The sequence below is a fragment of the Thunnus thynnus genome, chromosome 14 (assembly GCF_963924715.1).
Source record: "Thunnus thynnus chromosome 14, fThuThy2.1, whole genome shotgun sequence".
In the NCBI taxonomy this organism is placed as follows: Eukaryota; Metazoa; Chordata; class Actinopteri; order Scombriformes; family Scombridae; genus Thunnus; species Thunnus thynnus.
The window spans coordinates 21,159,766-21,179,189 of record NC_089530.1 but is presented as its reverse complement, the minus strand read 5'-3'; the positions used below and the strand labels follow the sequence as shown (position 1 = coordinate 21,179,189).

The window sequence follows — 19,424 nt, the reverse complement described above, 5'->3', positions numbered from 1 at the left end:
GAGAATGAGAAAAGGAGAGATGATAGAGAAAAAAGAGAGGAGAGGAGGGTAGACATCAGGAGGGAGGAGGAAAGCAGAAAGAGAGAGAGAGGGGTGGGGGGTGGGGTGGGGGGTGGGGGTGGGGGGGGGGGCATTGACGAAAGAGAAGGAATATATTGCCACATATGTGAATACTTACCAACTCATATCCTCCGAGTTTCTGAGCAGCTTGAAACATAGTCCAAAGGTTGACTGTAGGAGACAGAAGACAAACAAGGCAGTCAGGGACTCTGGGAAAGGACCTGAGCTGAAACACATCACGTCATATACAGTCATTACACCAGAGAGAGAAAGAGATACAGTGCTGGAAGAAGCATTAAGACCCTGTTTTTAAGTACAAGCAGCAATATTACACTGTTAAAATATTCTCAAGTAAAAAATTAGAAGTAAAAGTCCTGCATTTCAAATTTACTTGAGTTAAAGTACAGAAAGTATTATCAGCAAAATGTACTTAAATATCTTTCAGAGCATTATTATTATTATATATAATATCATTAAGTTATTATTACTGATGCATCGACATGTAAGGAGCATTTAAGTGTTGTGACTTGTCATTCTGGAGTTAATTTTACAAATTATGTGCACGGTTTAGTAGTTTAATCTATAACAATCTACCATATTTTATTAGTTGATGATATATTTTGTACCTTGTAACTACTGTTACTAGATACAATACTGTTGCTAGTAACTATAGCAACAGTATGAAATTAAGTTAGATTAGATTAAACATTATTGTCATTGCACGCAGTAAGCATCAGTACAACCACTTGCAATTCAGTATCTAATCAGATAACACAAACTGCAGCAAAGCACTAGTGATAGCGTGATATTATGTTATTGTGCTATGTGCAAAGTAAACAAAACTCAAACTGCACAGTGTCAGTGATTTGATATGTCAGTAGCGTAGCTATGATATTGAAATAAATGTAGTGGAATAAAAAGTACAATATTTCCTTTTAAATGTAGTTAAGTGGAAGTATAAAGTACTTGATATCGTTCTTAAATACTTACAGTACAAAACTTGACTAAATGTATTTAGCTACTTAGAGAGCAGAGACAGACAGACAGATAAATAGATAGATGTAAACGTAATCTTTTTTTATTGGAGCATGTCAAAGGAATATAGTAATTACATATTCCTGGACTGGCAGAATGAAAACAGCTTTTTATCATTTTCACACAAAGCAATGCAGCACTTCTGCAGAGAGGATGCAAATGAATATTGAGTACTTGTACGATCACCGCTATGTGATAAAATACAGCGTATGCTTCATCCTGACAAAGAGATTTGTTAACCCTCAGCTGCAGCCTCCAGGTATGAATGAAAACCATTACAAGCATCAAACGCTTGGCAATATGCTCAAACTTCTGTTTGAACTCAATGCAAATGAATTTGCATTGATTTCCCCATGCAAATAACCCATGACAGGCCATATCAAAATACAAGTCTTGTGTAATATTTTCCTAAAAATAGCCATGTAAGCCTTCAGAAAGGCTTCAAATGGCTGTCTTTGAAGGAAAATATTTCCCACAAACAATGAACCACTAGTTCATTGGGAGACTTTTTGTGCCAGTGACATTTGTATTTGCTTTCTGTAACATCATTGTTTAACATTTTTATATGACGGCCTATAAATAAGAAAAGGAGGCCTCGCCTGGGGAGAAATCCATCAAAATTCAATCTGTGCGTACACAAAGCCTTGCATTTGTCAAAATGACATTTTCCTATCTCCGCATTTGACAGCATTGATTTTTTCCTTCCCTCCTCTCTGCGACCGTTGTCAATGCACGGGTGGAATAACAAAGGGAGCTGGGTAGGTTTTTCTGTTTGAACTGAGCACTACGGCGTATTGTGCTTTCTGACTGTAGAAACAGAAAGATGGTCTATTTAACTAGCTTGTTATGCATCGACTGTAATTACCACAATAGCACACGGGACTGGGAGGGAACAGAACAGATAAAGGAAATGAGAGAACATGTCTTTTCTTAGATGTCTTGTCATTAGCAATTTCTTTTCTTAATTCCCCTCTATTTGGCAGGGGCAATTATCACTGAGATAAGGATGACAAAACAGGAACACAATGCAGCCTCAATGACACACCGATGGCATGGCAATTAGACAACAAGGCTGAAAGAAGGAGACAAATTGGAACTGATGTTCACAATCACATGCTGATGCCCAAGCACTGAGGCACACATGTGTCTGTAATAGTCACACATACACACACACACAGAAACACAGTTACCAGTTAATCTTGCAAATCAAAGGCATTCAGAAAATACAACGTAGCCACTACTACTCCTGTTTTATTCCTCCTCAACTGCTCAATCCAATCTATCTCTCATTTCTTTCAGCACCTCTACTGTGCCAAAACAACTTTCAATGGCAGCAGCTGTAGAGCAAAGTCAATATTAACCAAGTGATAAAAAAAATAGAAGAATAGCAACTTGCATGAATAAAGTGCAACCTGAGTTTTCCTCTCCGACTCTTCTGTTCTGCAAAAGTAACAGCCACTTCCTGTGATTCAGGTGCCAGAGTGCATTCAGCCTCTATGAATGGATTATAATTCAGTAATTCAGAGCCAAATTTTCCATAACCTTTTTGAAATAGCTCGCCGAGGACAGGTGAATAAACCCATCTCGAGGCATCGGATACAGTAGATATAAAAATAAAGAAGAAAAATGTGTTAGAGCTGAAACAATCAGACGATTAATCGATTAGTCAATTGGCAGAAAACTAACCAGCAACAATAAATTAGCTTACAAGCAGAAATGACAAAGATTCTGCAGCTAATAATTACTTTCATTATTGATTAATCAACCAATAATTTGATCAAATAATCGTTTAGTCGATGGGTTTAGTCAATATTTTAACAGAAATATAGTGAAAAAAATTGCATTCATAATTTCTTAGAGCATACTGTGATGCCTTCAATCTGCTTGTTTAGTCTGACTAACGTGTTTATTATCACATATGACAAAGAAAACACACATTTGTGAAGCTGGAATAACGATTTATTGATTATCAAAATAGTTGCTGATTAATTTTCTTTTGATTGAGTAATTGACTAATCGTTGCAGCCCTTGACAAAACAAGAAATGTGAATATTTCGATGGATGGACATGAATCACTGTTTGTTGATATTTTAAAGACCAAAATAATCAGAAAATGAACCAGTAAAAAAAATAATCATTAGCTGCAGCCCTGAAACTATTCTGTCACCACACGGCTCAACAAGTTACTCTGAACGTTAGAGAGTCAGTATAAAATATGTATGTATATGTGATTATTACAGACTTAAGAGGCCAATTGGTCTCAGATCAGCACCTCTGCTCCGAGATGTTTAATGCATACAACCCCTGGAGAGGAATATAAATGCAACATGAGTGTGAGGCAGGCAAACAAGTGGACACTGTGTTAAACTACAACAAAATAAATATTACTGGGTTTAAAATATGTTATGAGCCATGTGAGGCAAAGGCAGATTGAAATTTAGAGGTTCACATCTCTCCGCACGGCTATAAAGACCCGTAATTGCAGTCTTAAAAAACATTGTTCAGGTACAGTAAGATTCACATCTAGTACATGAGGTGGAATACGCATAAACAGTCCGTGTTAGGAGTCAGAGAGGGGGTTTTTATGTTTTGAAGGTGAATCAAATGGATACTGAAATTACGCAGCCAACAAAGCATGAGTAAGTCTGGTAAAACATTCAACCATCTGTTGCTTTGTTAAACTCCAGAGGACTTCAGAAAAAGATTATTACTCAAATGCAACTAAAATAACATAATTTCAATTTCCATTTCAGGAAAGCAGGTTCTTTGATCTTTTAATGCATTTGTAGTGACTTTAAAGGGAAGAATATGAAAATGGCGCCAGATTACATCTAAGGGTTTGTTGTATTAATTATGATGTGTTTTCCTTTTTTTTTCTCTCCTCTTTACATGTGCTGATGTGTGCTGGCTGCCAAGGACGAAGTTTAAACAGCATGATTTCACCATTTAATGAGGGCCTTGCTTATGATGTGTCTGGTTTTGAGATTCAAAGCATGTAGTGTATGTTAAACAGTTGGCGCGTGGACCTCGACTTTATTCTGAGCTCAAACCGAGAAATGCCAACTAAAAGTAAAGCATGTTGGGTATGTAATTCTCCCTCTGTCTCTCTTTACCTCGTACTCTCTTCCACTCTCTATCTCCCTCAACCACAATGACCTATTTAAGCAGCAACATGTCGGCAGTCAAGATGACAGGATTGTCAAAATACCACAGTGAGGTTAGCAGAGTCAAGGCGACCACAGCTTACCTACATGTAATAGTTTAGAGTAATGAGTTTTACAGTGCTATAAACTGTCACTGTTAAATTCAATACACATCTCTGTCTCCCTCTCCTGCTTCTCGTTAATTTGCTGATGTTGCCGAGCCACATTCTGATGTGAACGGCTAAATCTTCCTCGGCTCGTTTGAAATGAATGCAAATGTGATTTCCATCCTCTATATAAAGACCGAGAAAGAAGTGAATGTGAGAACCACGGTTTGAGATGACAGCCCACATTCTCTCGTGTCTCGCCTCAAGATCAAACAAACAAAAAAAACAAATGCACTTTTTCAGTTTCAGGAGACCAGAGCACGCCCTTTATGGTGTTTACGTGCATGTTTCTCCACTTGTGTCCCGTGCACATCGAGAGCAAGCTAAGCATCCGACCTATATTAGAAATCTTTGATCTCTAGCAGACGTGTTTCCCATACATGTGATGTTCTTTTAACACTGTTAGAGGACGTTCTTGGCCTTCACAGGAAACCCCTCTGACAAGTGTGAGAAGATATTCTCTGCTTATATAAAAGCCAGCCAAAATATGCTCTGACAGGGAGCTTCCAGAGTCTTTTACAAACCGCTGGATGTGATTTTTCTCAACATAGACAATTATTCCTTTAGTTTATTATTACTACAGATTGGATGTGTTTTTTTTTACAGTTTAACAGCAGTGTAATTTACTGATTTTGGGCACAGTGCCTGCAGTAATTGGCTGCCATCTCCATTTCTTCCCCCTAAAGCTCTCATAATGTGGATTGTTAGGACAAAACCTGCCCTTGACTTGACTGAAAAGCAGCTCCTGGTTTCTCATCTGATCACAACAGGGGGGCACTATTGACAACATGTGGTTAGAGATGCTGATTAAAATCCACACGGGGTTTTTCCTTGCCTATTTGACTCTTGGGTATGACTTACAGTGCAGTTTCACTCTGATATCTAAACTGTAATTTGAAACATATGCTTCTGTTTCTTTTCTTCAAGCACAAGGCAGTATTTTTTTTCTCTTTGCATGGAAACACTGAATAGGTATTAGTAGTTTTATTCCTAAAGAGGTCTCTCACTGGGTTTTTAATTCCCTATCAGCCCTCTAACCTTCCTCACTAGTGATATTATGACCCAAATCTACTAACAACTCAAGGAAAATATATCCACACAATATTACTATTGGACTATTGAAACTAGTACACTCTATTGTTTAAACATTGCCAATGAAGGAATAAGAGAATAAGTTGTCCTACTCACTCTGTTTGAAGCCGAGGAAGGGGATCCTCTCTATGGGCGTGTCTCTGTCTTTCATGTACTTGTAGAGCTCCACTAAGAAAGCCTGCTCCTCCGCTCTGCTCTCCTCTGATGTTTCCTCCTCTTTCTTCTCCTCTTCGCTTCTTTCCTCCTTTTCCTTTTCCTTATCCTTTCCTCTCTCCTTCTCCTCAGCGGAGGATTTCTTGCTGAGGCCGTTGGCCTTGTGTTTGGCTGCCGAGGTTATTTTTCCGTTGGGTACCACTTTACAGTTGGGTTTGACCTATAAGGAGTGAGCGTAAAAAAAAGTCAGCGGATATAATTTTAGATGAAAATTCAACCCTTGACAGACTGTTATTCAAATGATGTCAGACAGTTTGGATGAAATACGTTTGGGCTCCAGCACAAACAAATATTCTTACAGGCCACAGAGGCTGCTTCTCATTGATTATCAATGGAGCAGCTCCTCTTGTCATCGCAGATTAGGCACAGATTAGTTTGACTCTAGCTTCAAGAGAGAATTGCTAATATTGATTTAACTGTCCAAGGTCATAGGAATAACAGCTGTGGAAGGGCTTTTAGGGTGGATACTTCCTTCACTTTGAATATTACAATCAATGTCAGACGGGCGCTGGATAAAAAGGAGCACTGAAAAATACAGAAGTGCAGCATCAGTGATGTAAAATCTTTCAAAATTCACTGGAAATCATCACTCAAAATGTTCAATTTGTTAAATAAAATGCGAGACAAAAATCTGCCAACATGCTGTGATAATTTCACAAAGTAGCCTTCAATTCTCCTCTTGAAGTAACATTATCTTGGCAGTAGTTCAGTGATTATTCAAGAATACTAGCACTTGTTTCACTGTGGGATCACGTTGTACTTTAAATGTCTAAATGACTCTTATGTGGTTGAAGGAAAAGAGCCACAGACAAAGAGAGTGCGGCTCAACAACTATGCTACTATGACTTATCTATTAAATAATAAATCAGTCAGATAAAAGATAATATAATCATTTGACCTTGTGTACAATATATATTGAATTTACTAGCTTGAAAACAAAGTAAGAAAAAACATTTTTATCTTGTTGGTTGACGACACAAGTTCAGATGTCATTTAACTTAAAGATACAGTATATAATACCCACAATATACTTGATTTCTCTAATAAACATTTACTTGAGTGTTACCTTGGGACTTTTGCTCTCTGGGCTGCAGGGGTCCTGTGCAGCCATTGCTGTTGACCCTTGGCTTGACCCTGATGACCCTTGACCCTGAGCCTGACCCGGGGAGTCCCTCCTTTGAGAGATGGACAGCTTCTTCTTCCGAGGTCGCCCCTTCAGGTTGGGAGCTGAGCGAAAGGAGGACAGAAAATAAATGATTAAAACTGTGACAATGAGAATATCAGTTTAGGTTGGAAGAACCTGCCTTATTTGCTGCCATTTTTAGTCTAAAGCTATTTAACTTTTCATCTTTCAGAGGTTTTTCAGGAAGAAGAATACCAGCAGTGTGATACCATTTCCAGACAAAAATACATTTCCTCTTTGATCACATTGGCTTTGAGCTGAAGAGGACAAAGGCTATGACAGGAACATTTACAATCAGGGAAAGGAATTTCACAGGCCTGCTAGCCTGTAGCTAATTATTTTTAAACTGGATTAGTGCAACATGGTGCTGAATGGGGTAACTGACTGCCAAATTGCTCCAATGTGCTAGTAAACACCATCCTCAAGTTCCCTCTGAGCCTAAAAGAGGAACTACATTCAAATTCAGACAGATGTAGTTTTAATATTCCAGATAAGGGCATTGTAACAGTCAAGCGTTTAGTATACTACTGTAAATGACATATGCTGGTTAACCCAAAAAGCCACAAAATGGAGGAAAATTCAAACAACAGTTTCTGCTAAGGGAAGTATTTGATACAGATGCTATAAAAACTCAGAGCTCATGACTGTTTTCTCACGGTTTTCACAGTGCAACTGCCACTGTTGTCATCTCACCATCAGCATCCGCATGATAAAGAATTACATTATACTATAGCACCTCAGATGTACTGATCATCATCTCTATTTTTGGTTTCCCACTGGTTAGCCTGCTCATGTCTTAAAGCTGAACACTGTTAATTAAAAACACATGAACCTGCCTGATAGGAGCTCTTTGTTTGAAAGGCTGGCAGATATAATTGCTCAGTTCACATTACACACACAATAAAGTATTTAAGCCCTCCAAGTCCTTTGTACACCCACGTTTATGTCAACCCGCGACTGTAATGTAACTTCTTGGCAGAGTGCCTTGCCTCCACGCAGCAACACAAACAGAGATAAGCTCAAAGGAGAGACAGAGAGAGAGAGACAGAGAGAGAGAGAAAGAAAAAGAGAGAAACTTCAAATGATCCAAGTTCAGTCACGTATTTCACAGCGTCAACATTCTTTCTTTCCATCTGCAATGACAATTAAATCACATCCAAGGTTGCTCTCTGCCAAAAGGACTCTGTGATTATTTTTGTCAGATCAAATTCCCATCAAGAAAATGTTACAATAACACCGGAGCTGAATAAAACTAAGAGGCAGTCATTAAAAAGGTTAAAATGATCACGACTCAGCAACCTACGTATCACTTCATGTTGTTATTTTCACAACCGTTGCACCGGGGAGAAACCGCACAGGGAAAATTCCAAGGGCATTTGTTATGCATTTGTCATCCCTCTGGCACTGACAAAACAAGTTTTCAGCACTGTAATCTCTACTTAGAAAGCACTGGGTGTGTTTCTTCCTTCAATGTTTTCTCATTCTACGGCTCACTCTGCCAGTTATTCATTAATGCTATGAAATTACATAAACCATCTTATTTAGTTATTTACTTATGTTTATTTTTCAAGGGACGGATACACAAGCATCGGATATCCAATGAATAGACTAATGCCACATATTATAGCATTTATAGCCTGAGCTAATTTGCAATGCTTATCCTGAGATGGATATGCAATTATACAAAACACAGGCCATAAATAGATAGCAAAAAATACAATAAATGTGCTACTAAAGAAGATAAAACCCTACGAAAAATAAACTGATCACACATGCCTGACATAAATAGAGCAGTAAAAAAAAACATGTATGCAGTTATCCATTAATCCATCCATTTTCCGCTGCTTATCCGGGTCATTGTGGCATCAGACTGAATAAGGAAACCCAGACATCCTTCACCCTGGCAACGCCATCCAGCTACTCCTGGGGGATCCCAAGGCGTTCCCAGGCCAGAAGAGATATATAGTCCCTCCAGTGTGTTCTGGGTCTGCCCCAAGGTCTCCTACCAGTTCCCTGGAACACCTCCAGGAGGTATCCTAACCAGGTGACCAAACCACCTCAGCTGGCTCCTTTCGATGCGAAGGAGCATCAGTTCTACTCCGAGCCCCCCCCCCCCCCCCCCCCCCCCCCCCATCACAAAACACAAACATTATGTGAAAGATGAACTAATACTTGCAGAGTTGATATGTAAGAGATTTATTTTCCAACATGTGACATCGGTTTAAACAAACGTCGCATAGGTCTGAACGAGGTCACACTCTCAGTCCGGTTCTGTTTTTAGTCCAATCACTAACCCCGCTGACACCCTACACAGAGTTACATAACCTGCGTGACTGTTTACATTTTTCATCAGGTCAAACACTGCTGCGTAAGAAAATGGTGCAATTACAGCAAACTGCTGCTGCATAACATATGTTGACACGACAGTGAACGAGTTTAAATTCATGTACTTATTTGATAATGGATAACCTGGATGCGGTTAGACAACCTGGCTACATGTTAAACTGGGGTCAGATGGGGCATTTATGTATTTTTGTATACATACACAGGCAGGCACATAAGGTCAAGTGCAAGCAATCTTTCTGTGCTGCAGAACTGCTGATCTCCACTGCTTGTGGCAGGGTTGCATAAGGATAACACAAAGGAAATCAAACGTGGACTGACTGTGCAGATTGATTTTCTAGAATGGAAACGCAGACATTTATAGTCTGTAAAACACAAAGCAAACATCACAAGATAATGATTTTACAGCACCCTGGGAGATGTGATATTTTTACCATTCTGTGGGCATTAAGTGCTTTTTGTCACTGCACTAGAAAAGAAGGAGATCATTTAAGTATACATGATACTTCCCTCAACATGCCAAAAATACACTACACTACAGTCATACACCAAAAACGGCTGCTGACCAAGCTACCAAGTTCCTTTTTACTTCACATTGAGTTGCTTATTTCTCCGTCTGTGGCTTTCTGCTTATCTAACATGACATAGAGATGTGCCTTGAAGTGACCAGAGGACTCTTCGCTGGTCCTTCACAAACCCCAGAAGGCGCGCGCACACACACACACACACACACACACACACACACACACATACACACACACACACACACAAATATATCCAGACATGCACCAACACCGTCGACAAACACAACAGTCACAGACACGCACTGCTTGTAATGCTCAATAGTAGTGAACAGCATTCTGGATCACGCCTTCTTGGAGGGTGGTAAGGTCATGCACACACACACACACACACACACACACACACACACACACATACACACACACACACATCCAGACACACATGAACGCCATCTACAAACACAACAGTCACAGACACACACTGCTTATAATGCTCAATAGTAGTGAACAGCATTCTGGATCACGGCTTCTTGGAAGGAGGTGAGGCCATGCACACACACACATACACACACACACACACACGCACACACACACACACACACACACACACACATATACAGGACAGGTAAAGGGTATTCCCCGGGGTGTGAATCCATCATGTCTTGTCACGGAGCACAACCCCTGAGCCATGGAAGTCACGATGACTTCAGCAGCGAGATGCTCAGCCTGACAACTTGATCTCTGGATGCAGCCGAACGCTCTCAGCTCTTAACAGCTTTACAACACAGCTTTGTCTAATATTTCTCCCCCCTCAGATTCAATTAAACACAGCCCTAATACCTCTGTTTCATTGCCATTCAGTTGATGTCAATGATAATGAAAAACTCATTAGAGACAGCTCAGGAAGGGTTCTGACGGTTCTATGCATCAGCAGAGTAGAGCCACAGGGAACCACAACAAAATGGACTGATTGATTGAGAGGCTGCTGGGAATGGAGAGACATATCAAGCCGACTGGAGAATTCAACTGATGGATGCCTCAGTTGATAACATTCACAAAATTGACTGAAAAAAAGCTCGATACCTTCATGTGTTCATGAAATGATTATCTCTTTTAGAGTAGTGTAGTTTCAAAAATCTCTTTAAAGAAGATGGACGAATGATCACTCTGATGGTGTGAAATGTTTCTCAAAACCAAAATTAGAAGCTTAGGGATCTAAAAAATACGTGATTGTACTTTTAGCAGATAACTCTGACTAACACTTGAAATAATCTAGGTTACCTGTTTTTAGCCAAGCTAGCGTTGTGGATCAAGTGATGGTCAGTCCACCACTTTAGTCCAGGCTGAAATATCTCAATAACTGTTGGATGGACTCCCACAAAGTTTTGTAGAAATTCATGGTTCCCAGAGAATGAATCCTAATGACTTTGGTGACTTTTTTGGCGCCACCATGAGGTTGACATTCATGGTTTTTAAATGAAACGTCTCAACAACTTTGATTTATGACCAAAAACCTACATAAAATAGTTTTGCTAAACTAAGAAGGTGAACACAGTGAATGTTTTCGTTTTTACGCTGTAGAAAGCACAGGAAGGGTTATTTTGCAATCATCATTAATCATATTTGGGAAATGTGTAAACAAGCTGTTATAAATGTTGATCATTCAGTTTATGGGAATTCATTAAGGTCAAGCTGATATATCATTCATAAAAGTTGTTGAGAAATACTACAATGTAATAATTACTCATGACAAACAACACAACTCTGGTCCAACATCAGGCTGTAAAACCTGCTGAGCTCAGTGAGTAACATTTAACCAATTATGTGCAAATTAACTGCTAAAGCAACACTGAAGAGTTTCCATAACCCAGAAAAACAGAGACCGACTGACTGACTAAAGAAGAATTTAACCATCTGCATTTTTATGTAACAAAACTCCCACTCATGTCATTACTCAAACTCCTAATTCTACAGTTTAACTTCAACTTCCTCTCATCATGATGAGGTCCGAGTTCAAATAAAGAGGTGAAGGGAGAGGTGGAGGAAGATGAGTGAAGCATGACTACAACAAGCAGCGGTAGGTGAAAAACATGTTTTGACGTATTTTGTCCCCTCACTTGGTTGCAAATTCACTAAAGGCGTGACACCCACTCAGCAATTATCAGCATAGCTCATTGCCAAAGGTAACATTCATGTTGCAATACATGACCTCGTCTGTACAGTACAGTATGTCCCCCAGGACAGAACAGAGTAGGATACAATACAGTTTTGTCATTTTAAATCAGCTTCTATATCAACAAGTTACGTCTTAGTGACAAAAAGACGTAGTATCACTGATGTTAAAAATATACTAAATAAAATGAATGTTAATAAATCTTGAAACACATACCAGGTCTTTAGTGCTAATCTGTAGTAAACATTCAGGTCAGTTAAGCTGCACAGAGACATTGACAAGTAGAGTTACATTCCAGCTCCGTTATAATCAATGTAAATTCTCCAAGAGAAATCCACTCAGTCAATTTGAATTTGAAGCCACTATTTAATGAGTTACATGGTGAAAGGGCAAAGGACTTAAAGGATTTTTTAACCAAACACAGTGTGGAGTCATCTGTAACATCCTGCCAGTTCAGGTCACAAAGACCACTGCGTCAGGACAGATATCTGCACAGGTGGAGGAAGGAATCCTCCCCTGGGATGGATTTGTAAATGAAACTGTACCTGTGGACACACCCTCGCAAAGACAAAGAAGGTCACTCACTCACAAGTCTGGCATACAGGGTTACAGCAGTGCACTGGAAATTTACAGCAAGTCATAAAACATAATGCACCATGGCAGACTCTGTTTAAACTTTATATGCACTGGGCAGATGCATTTACATGCATGTTAAAAAAATCACCATAATGAAGCAATAATGCTTCTGAAAACAGTTATTATAGAGGCAGAATTTTTGGAACTAATTAAACAGAATAAAATAAAATAGAATATGATTCATAAGTAACAATAACAGCACCTATCAGAATGTAAAACAGATGAGGAAAAGTAAATAAAACCGAACAAACGATGCATAAAACATGACAAATCTCGATACAAACCACCCTCTGATACAACTCCTGAGACACAGACTTTAATCTGTAGAGCAGCGGAGCATTAAATGTGTGATCAGTGAAGTGATATTACACTTTGGTGGAACATTTTAACTCCACTGGAGGTGCGGGGATGTGACAAGGGAGGCTCCAAAGCAGCAAGGCAACTGTACCAGAGAGAATATAAAAAAAGGCAGTGATGACTGATTCCTCTGCCAGCAGTGACAGGCGACGGCGCGTCTTCACTATACATCAAAGATCTCAGGGGTTGGAGAGATTTCAAGTATTTCTGCTCAAGGACTGCATGTAACTGACCACAGTTTCAGTGTTTCTATTCTGTTTGGAAACATGTCTGTGTAAATGTTTCTTTCTCATTTCAAAGTAAATACCTAGAGTGATGAAGAGTTCAGGCGCAATATGAAATTTTGGTTGTTACTTATCAGGCTCCACATGGTGAAGCCCCTCAGTACATCTCTGTATTATTATGTCTATATAGTAACTTAAAGTCTCTCATATCGGCTAACCAGCATCCACTGGATGTTCCCAGAGCTCGATTTAACATGAAGGGAGACACAGCAACTACCTCTTACTATTAGATTATCCAGTTCGACCAAAACTTTAAAAAAAACAACTCTATTCTGTTACTATCACGCTTGTTTGATGTTTTTAATGTGAAGCACTTTGTAACTTTTGCTTTTGAAAGGTGCTATATAAAGAAATCTTTACTTACTTAATTGGTATTGGTATGATACAAGTCACTCTGATGAAAAGATCCACATCATCATCTAAATTGGCTTTAATAAAGTGCACTCATACCAATGTTAAAAGGAAATTCTGTTATTTTTCTACCACAGTCTTATTCTCATAATTGTAGCTGTTATAATAGCACTCTGCGCCTCTGTTGTAGAGATTTAGGAAACGCAACTCCGGCAAAAAAAAAAAGTATATTGGGTCAGCAGAGACTCGTAAAGTTTTCCAAATAACCTTCAATTGTTCATAAATTTTACACAAATCATCGTTAAGTAAGCAGATCCCTCTGCAGTTAAGAAAAATAGCTAATCCCTAATTTCTATGTTTACTTTCAGTCTGACTCAGAGACAAGTTCGCCCTGATATATGTTGTTTTGCTAGAGTCACATTTCCCAAATCTCTATAATGGGCATGGTGAGTGCAAAGTTACCATAACCCATTAGTAAGAGTGGCTTACGTTGAGAAATAACAGCAGTCATTGGAGGCCTTTTTTTGCCCTGGTTTTCACCTCACAGGCCACTTAGAGGCTGCCATTACCCTTATTTTCTTTTCTTTTATATGTTTATATTTTACAGACCACATTTTTAGCTCTTTTATTATGTACAGAAGGCACAAGGACGAATGTAATTATTGTTATTTGCTATACGTTAATATAAGCGCATAGAAATTAATAGTATCCATTTTTTTGTCCAGTTGAATATCAGTTGACTTCGTTGTGTTTCCCCTCACTACAACTTTGATTGTACACATGTAAAGCAGTGAGTATTAAGTGCTCCCCACTCTTCATCATCATGTTGCTGACTGTAGCCGCCGTTGCATTTCACGTATGAATATCCGGCATTTTTTTTGATGTGCTCATAATTCTCACTTTGTCACATCTGACAGCACAGTTATTCCTCTGTTCCTGTGCTCGAGGCATGTTCCTTCACAGAGTCATTTGAGACACACTGACAGCACAAAAAAAATTTAATGAACAGTAATACTTCAAGCATCTCTATCAGTGCAATCATCAAAAAATTACACAATGTGCCCACCGAGTGAGACAGAGTGAGAAAGAACGTGTGGGTGGACAGAGTACAGCGTTTTTTATTAATCATCAAAACCTCCGTAGGTTGATAGATGGTACAAGTGTTAATTAATTTCTCATAATCATACAGAGAGAGTTCATCATTGATGAACTGCAAAACATTTTCACAGCAGAATGGAAGAGTGCTGGGTCTCGTATGAGGTCAATCTCAGGGGGGATTTAGCATCAGTAATACTGAAATATTTTCATCACTGGTGTTATTTTCTTGTTTGTTTCCATCCGTGAATGCAATATAAGAAGATATTTTCATTCTGCTGTGGCTGTGAGCTATTTTGAATTTAATGAGGAACGCTTTTGGCTCCTTCTTAGGCATGACAATGGATACTAGTTACCTGTTATTACACAAAAGCAAGTTTTGCCAGGCCTTCAACAACAACAACAACAACCCACTCTCCAATATAACAGAGGAAGAGAAAGAGGGTGGAAATTGGAGAGTGTAGTAACAGAGAGAGACAGACAGAGAGAAAAAACAGCAAACAGAATGCCACAGAGCAGCGAGGGCGACAATTTAAATTTTTCACCGGTGCTCAGAGACAGTGAACAGTTGTGTTTGTAGAAAGCACCTGTATCAGGAACTCTTGTCCTGACTACTGACACACTGAAAATCACTGTAGTACAAGGCTATTACAGCCTGCGCCTGAGTAAAAGGCAGGGATTAGTCCGGATTGTTACTAAGAGCTCTAACAACAGTCCCCTGAGGTGCAGCCGACTCATCTGCAGGTCCTCAGCATCTTGTAAACAGGTCTTAGTATCTAACCACAAAACCTTGATTCATATTGCTTCAGCATCTGTTTTAATGAATCATTTCATCCAAATTACAAAAAAACCCCCACTCTCTTACCTCTCTCCCATATTAGTATATATTTGAACGTCAAAATCTAATTTAGGTTTTGAGATATCTGCCTGTGATTTCTGCCTCTACCCCACAATAATGGTGGTGAATGAGATTTTGGAGCCCGTCCTCCCAAGAAAAACACTATAGGTCGTAAATTCAGTCGTGAAAAATGAGCAACTGCATGGTTACGTTTGACGCCATCTCATCAGCCTTAGTGATTATGACTCGGAGAAGTGACACAGTTCAGATGACGTCCATATAAGGCGACAAATTCCCATATCCAGCTACAGTTGTCATGGTGTTTACTGTTGCCATGGCGACTAAGGTTGCCTCACTTTTAAGGAAGTAGTAACTTTAACCCACACCACGTTTCAAGTGGTCATTTTAACTCAAACATGATCTTTCCCTAAACCTAACAAGTGGTTTTTGTGCCTAAACCTAACCAGACCTTAACCACTGCATTGTCACAACATAAAAAATTATTAGTTTTTCAACAGTGATGTGTAACAGTTTTGTAAAGCACAAACAGTTTATGTTGTTCTGACAATTACTGACGATAGAGGCTGAATTAATTGATTTTGTTTGGCCATATGGAAGCAGTGGAACAAGCTGAAAACAAATCATGTACATATCATCACCTCATAAAGCTGTTATGGCGAGTACGTTAGAAAACAACAAATTCCCTATTTACACATCCAGCAGACACGGAGTAACATTATGATTCATTTGGAGTTTTGGTTCTGACTACACGACCGATGTAAGTCCAATATTCCCTCTCCTTTTAACTCTGTTTTGGTCTTCAGAAGCTCATCAGGGGAAATATCTGGCTCTTTAGTAGATAAATGCTCCACTATGTTCATCAGCTAGTCGCTAACTTTGGCTTTTTTGCTGAAAAAACAACACTGATGAGAGCAGTGATAGTCAACAAAGAGAGTAAAACCAAAATAAAATCATGAGATGCCAAAACGCTGCCATTGTTAATATGAAAATATTGATTGTTGCAGCTGTAAACAGATAAACATGTGGTCAGAAGTTTTCACTGGAACTACTTTCTATAACAAATTGTATTGAAGAAAACTGTGTTCTGTGGGTTATACAGAGTAACGAGAATTTTTTTCAATATCATCTTTCAATGATTTGTACACCACAAACTAAACTGACCTCAGATGTACTGGGGAGGAAACATCAGAAGAAGATATTTTAAACCAATATCTGCATGGCTGTATAGATACCGCTAGGAATAAGAGAGAAAACACTTTTTTTTTTTCGTAATTTGATTGAACCTATCTTTTAATCAAACTCACTCCGTCTAATGGACCGCCATGGATGTGTTCAGTATGAATATGTAAGTAAATTGACACTGCAAAACAGGAAGCGATGTGAGATTTTCTGGTGTGGGGAGATTCTCACCAGATCTCCTCTCCGTGTTGCAATAGCACTGACATCCCGTTCCACTCTATTTCCCAAACCCATCATTTCCTATACAAATACTGCATTATATCGGCTACAGTCTGTTTTTATTTTCCTCAAAGACGAATCCCCTTAGCCGGCTGACTGACAGCTGTGTGTGCATGCATCATTATCTCCTTCACAGAGCCTGTCTGTTGCCGTAGCCTGTGGCAGACCTCAATCAAACAGTATTAGAAATGACTTCAGTATCCATGGAGTGCCACGCTTTTGCCTGCTGCAGGTGCATCACACATTATATGAACCAGCGGGATATAGGTGAACTAGTTGTTGTGCCCATCTGGAATTACAGACAAGTAAAAGCAGGTACATGGGGCTAATAAGTTCATTTGATTTGGCTTGCGGAAGTTAAGACATAATGAGAGAGAGAGTGTTGCTGATAATATCCTGTTCCTGGAAGCGGAGGTTACTGAGGCCACCATACTGTTTGAGAAATAAAAAATTTAACAGCATCGATGCAAATATTCCCTAAATCAACATGTACATTCGGAGAAGCAGCTCAAACGTGCATGTTTTCATAATTTAGAAAAACAGGAATTGCCATTTAAACTGTCCCAATTATGCTGTGTTCGCTGGTGAAATTTAGTAAAACCTGAAGAGGAATACTAATTCACTTCTTCAATCTTTAATTCGAGTCTGGTTGGGCTTTAAAATGCTGCTCAGGTCTGAGGTTTCAGCATACAGTCAGGTAATAAGATCCACAATAGAGGGCCTATGCAAATGCCTTCGTAGATAGTGTGCAGTAGATAAATCATGTTTATAGATTGATGTCCTCCTCTATGGCCTCTGTGAATATAACAAGATTGCTTCCAATTGCATCTAAATATGAGCTTTATGCATGCAAACACACTATAATAAAATACTGCGCGCATGGATATGGAATAAAGAGTCTTGCTTGCCATTTTAAACTACAGCCCATCTCACTGGCTATTATCTGGTGTTTATATTCTAATATGTGACTATACTGTAAAATGCTGCTTCTTTGTGTTAATCCTGACAATTTGTCAAATTTAAATCCAGCAGCACTGTGAGGAACACATCAATTCAAAGTGAAATCAATTCTATGCCCCCCCCTTCCCTCCTCCGCCTCTTTTTGACTTTCTCTCACTCTCCTGCTTCTCCTATCTATTTCTCTTTCCTTTCTGTAATAACTATGTGAGCAGCAGCAAATGTAATTACAAAGGGGTGGGGTTGGCGGGGGTGGGTGGGGTGTGTGTGTGTGCGTGTGTGTGTGATTGCTATGCATGCACAACAAAACGCAACATTAAAAAGCTATTATCAGAAAAGGGAACATTTTGGCAGATATATGGCGGAGGGCAGCTCCCGCCATATGTTTGTAGAGACGGGGACAACAAGTCAGGTAGTAATTATCAATCATCATCAGGAGAAACTGTCAAAACGCTAGGCTGGGCACGCTCTGACTGGCGTTGCCATGGAGACAAGCCCACATCCCAGCAAGTGTGTGTTTACCAGGACATTAAAAATACTCGCCCGTATTTTTATCTCACACTTATAAAATTGTGTAAATCGCTCTTTTAGCATCTTCGAGCCATGAGTTCTGTTAAAATGTGTGTCTCACTGTGTGTGTGTGTGTGTGTGTGTGTGTGTGTGTAAGGGATTTTCTGCCAAGCCATACTAGGGAAAGAGATTTTTTTAGGGATTGAACTGAGGATAATTTCGGTTGAGGTTACGGTTTTGGTTTTACACCGATTTCCTTGCCTTCAGGATCAGGCATGTTATGGGTTACAATTAGCAGAGATGGATATGTAAATGGAACAGTCTCACCATAGTAATATTAAGACAAATGTGTGTATGTGTGTGCACATACATAATGTATTTGCCAGTAATGAGCTCATTTCTGTGACCATACTGTTGCTCTATACAGACTCTCCATTCAGACTGTCATTGTTAATATTCTTCAGACAGAGAAAGAGGACATTCTCCAAAACCATCATGACTTTGTCAGTTTCAATTTTACATATTCCTTCTCCTTTTTTGCATAGCCTGCTTCAGTTTCCTTTTTACATACACCAGATGCCCTCATATCAAATTTCACTGTTTGCCATACAGACTATTCAAAGTAGCAGCATTTCCAGAACACTGTACAGTAAGTGTGACTTTTCACAGAATCACACGAGGAATGTTTCTGGAACATTTCCAAATGTTCCTAACGACAATAGCGCTTTCAGATGACAATCAATTTCCATGTGACCTCAATCCATTACCCTTCCAGGAATCAGGATTATTTTCACTTAAAAAGCAAGCTCTGAAAATTAAATACGTAAGCAAGTAAACATGAAAGCAATTTAGGGAGAACTGGTGTTAAGATCAGTATGAATTTTCCTGCTTTATTATGACAGTCATTTGGAGAAAAAAAAAAAAAAAAAAAGTGTAGTGTTCTTAATTCATTATTTGTGTGCCGTTGTGCATGCTCCCCCTGGGGAG

At 39.2% G+C, this 19,424-nt stretch overlaps 1 protein-coding gene across 1 annotated transcript in view; it reads right to left on the bottom strand.

Moving 5' to 3' along the window:
• Positions 1-19,424, bottom strand: part of LOC137197239 (AT-rich interactive domain-containing protein 5B-like) — a 76,416-nt gene that overhangs the window by 13,828 nt on the left and 43,164 nt on the right. Inside the window, exons 5-7 of the mRNA XM_067610514.1 lie at positions 6,777-6,937; positions 5,594-5,870; positions 179-231 (exon numbers count right to left, since the gene is read on the bottom strand). Of these exons, the coding sequence (XP_067466615.1) occupies positions 179-231; positions 5,594-5,870; positions 6,777-6,937 (491 nt within the window). The remainder of the gene's footprint in view (positions 1-178; positions 232-5,593; positions 5,871-6,776; positions 6,938-19,424) is intronic.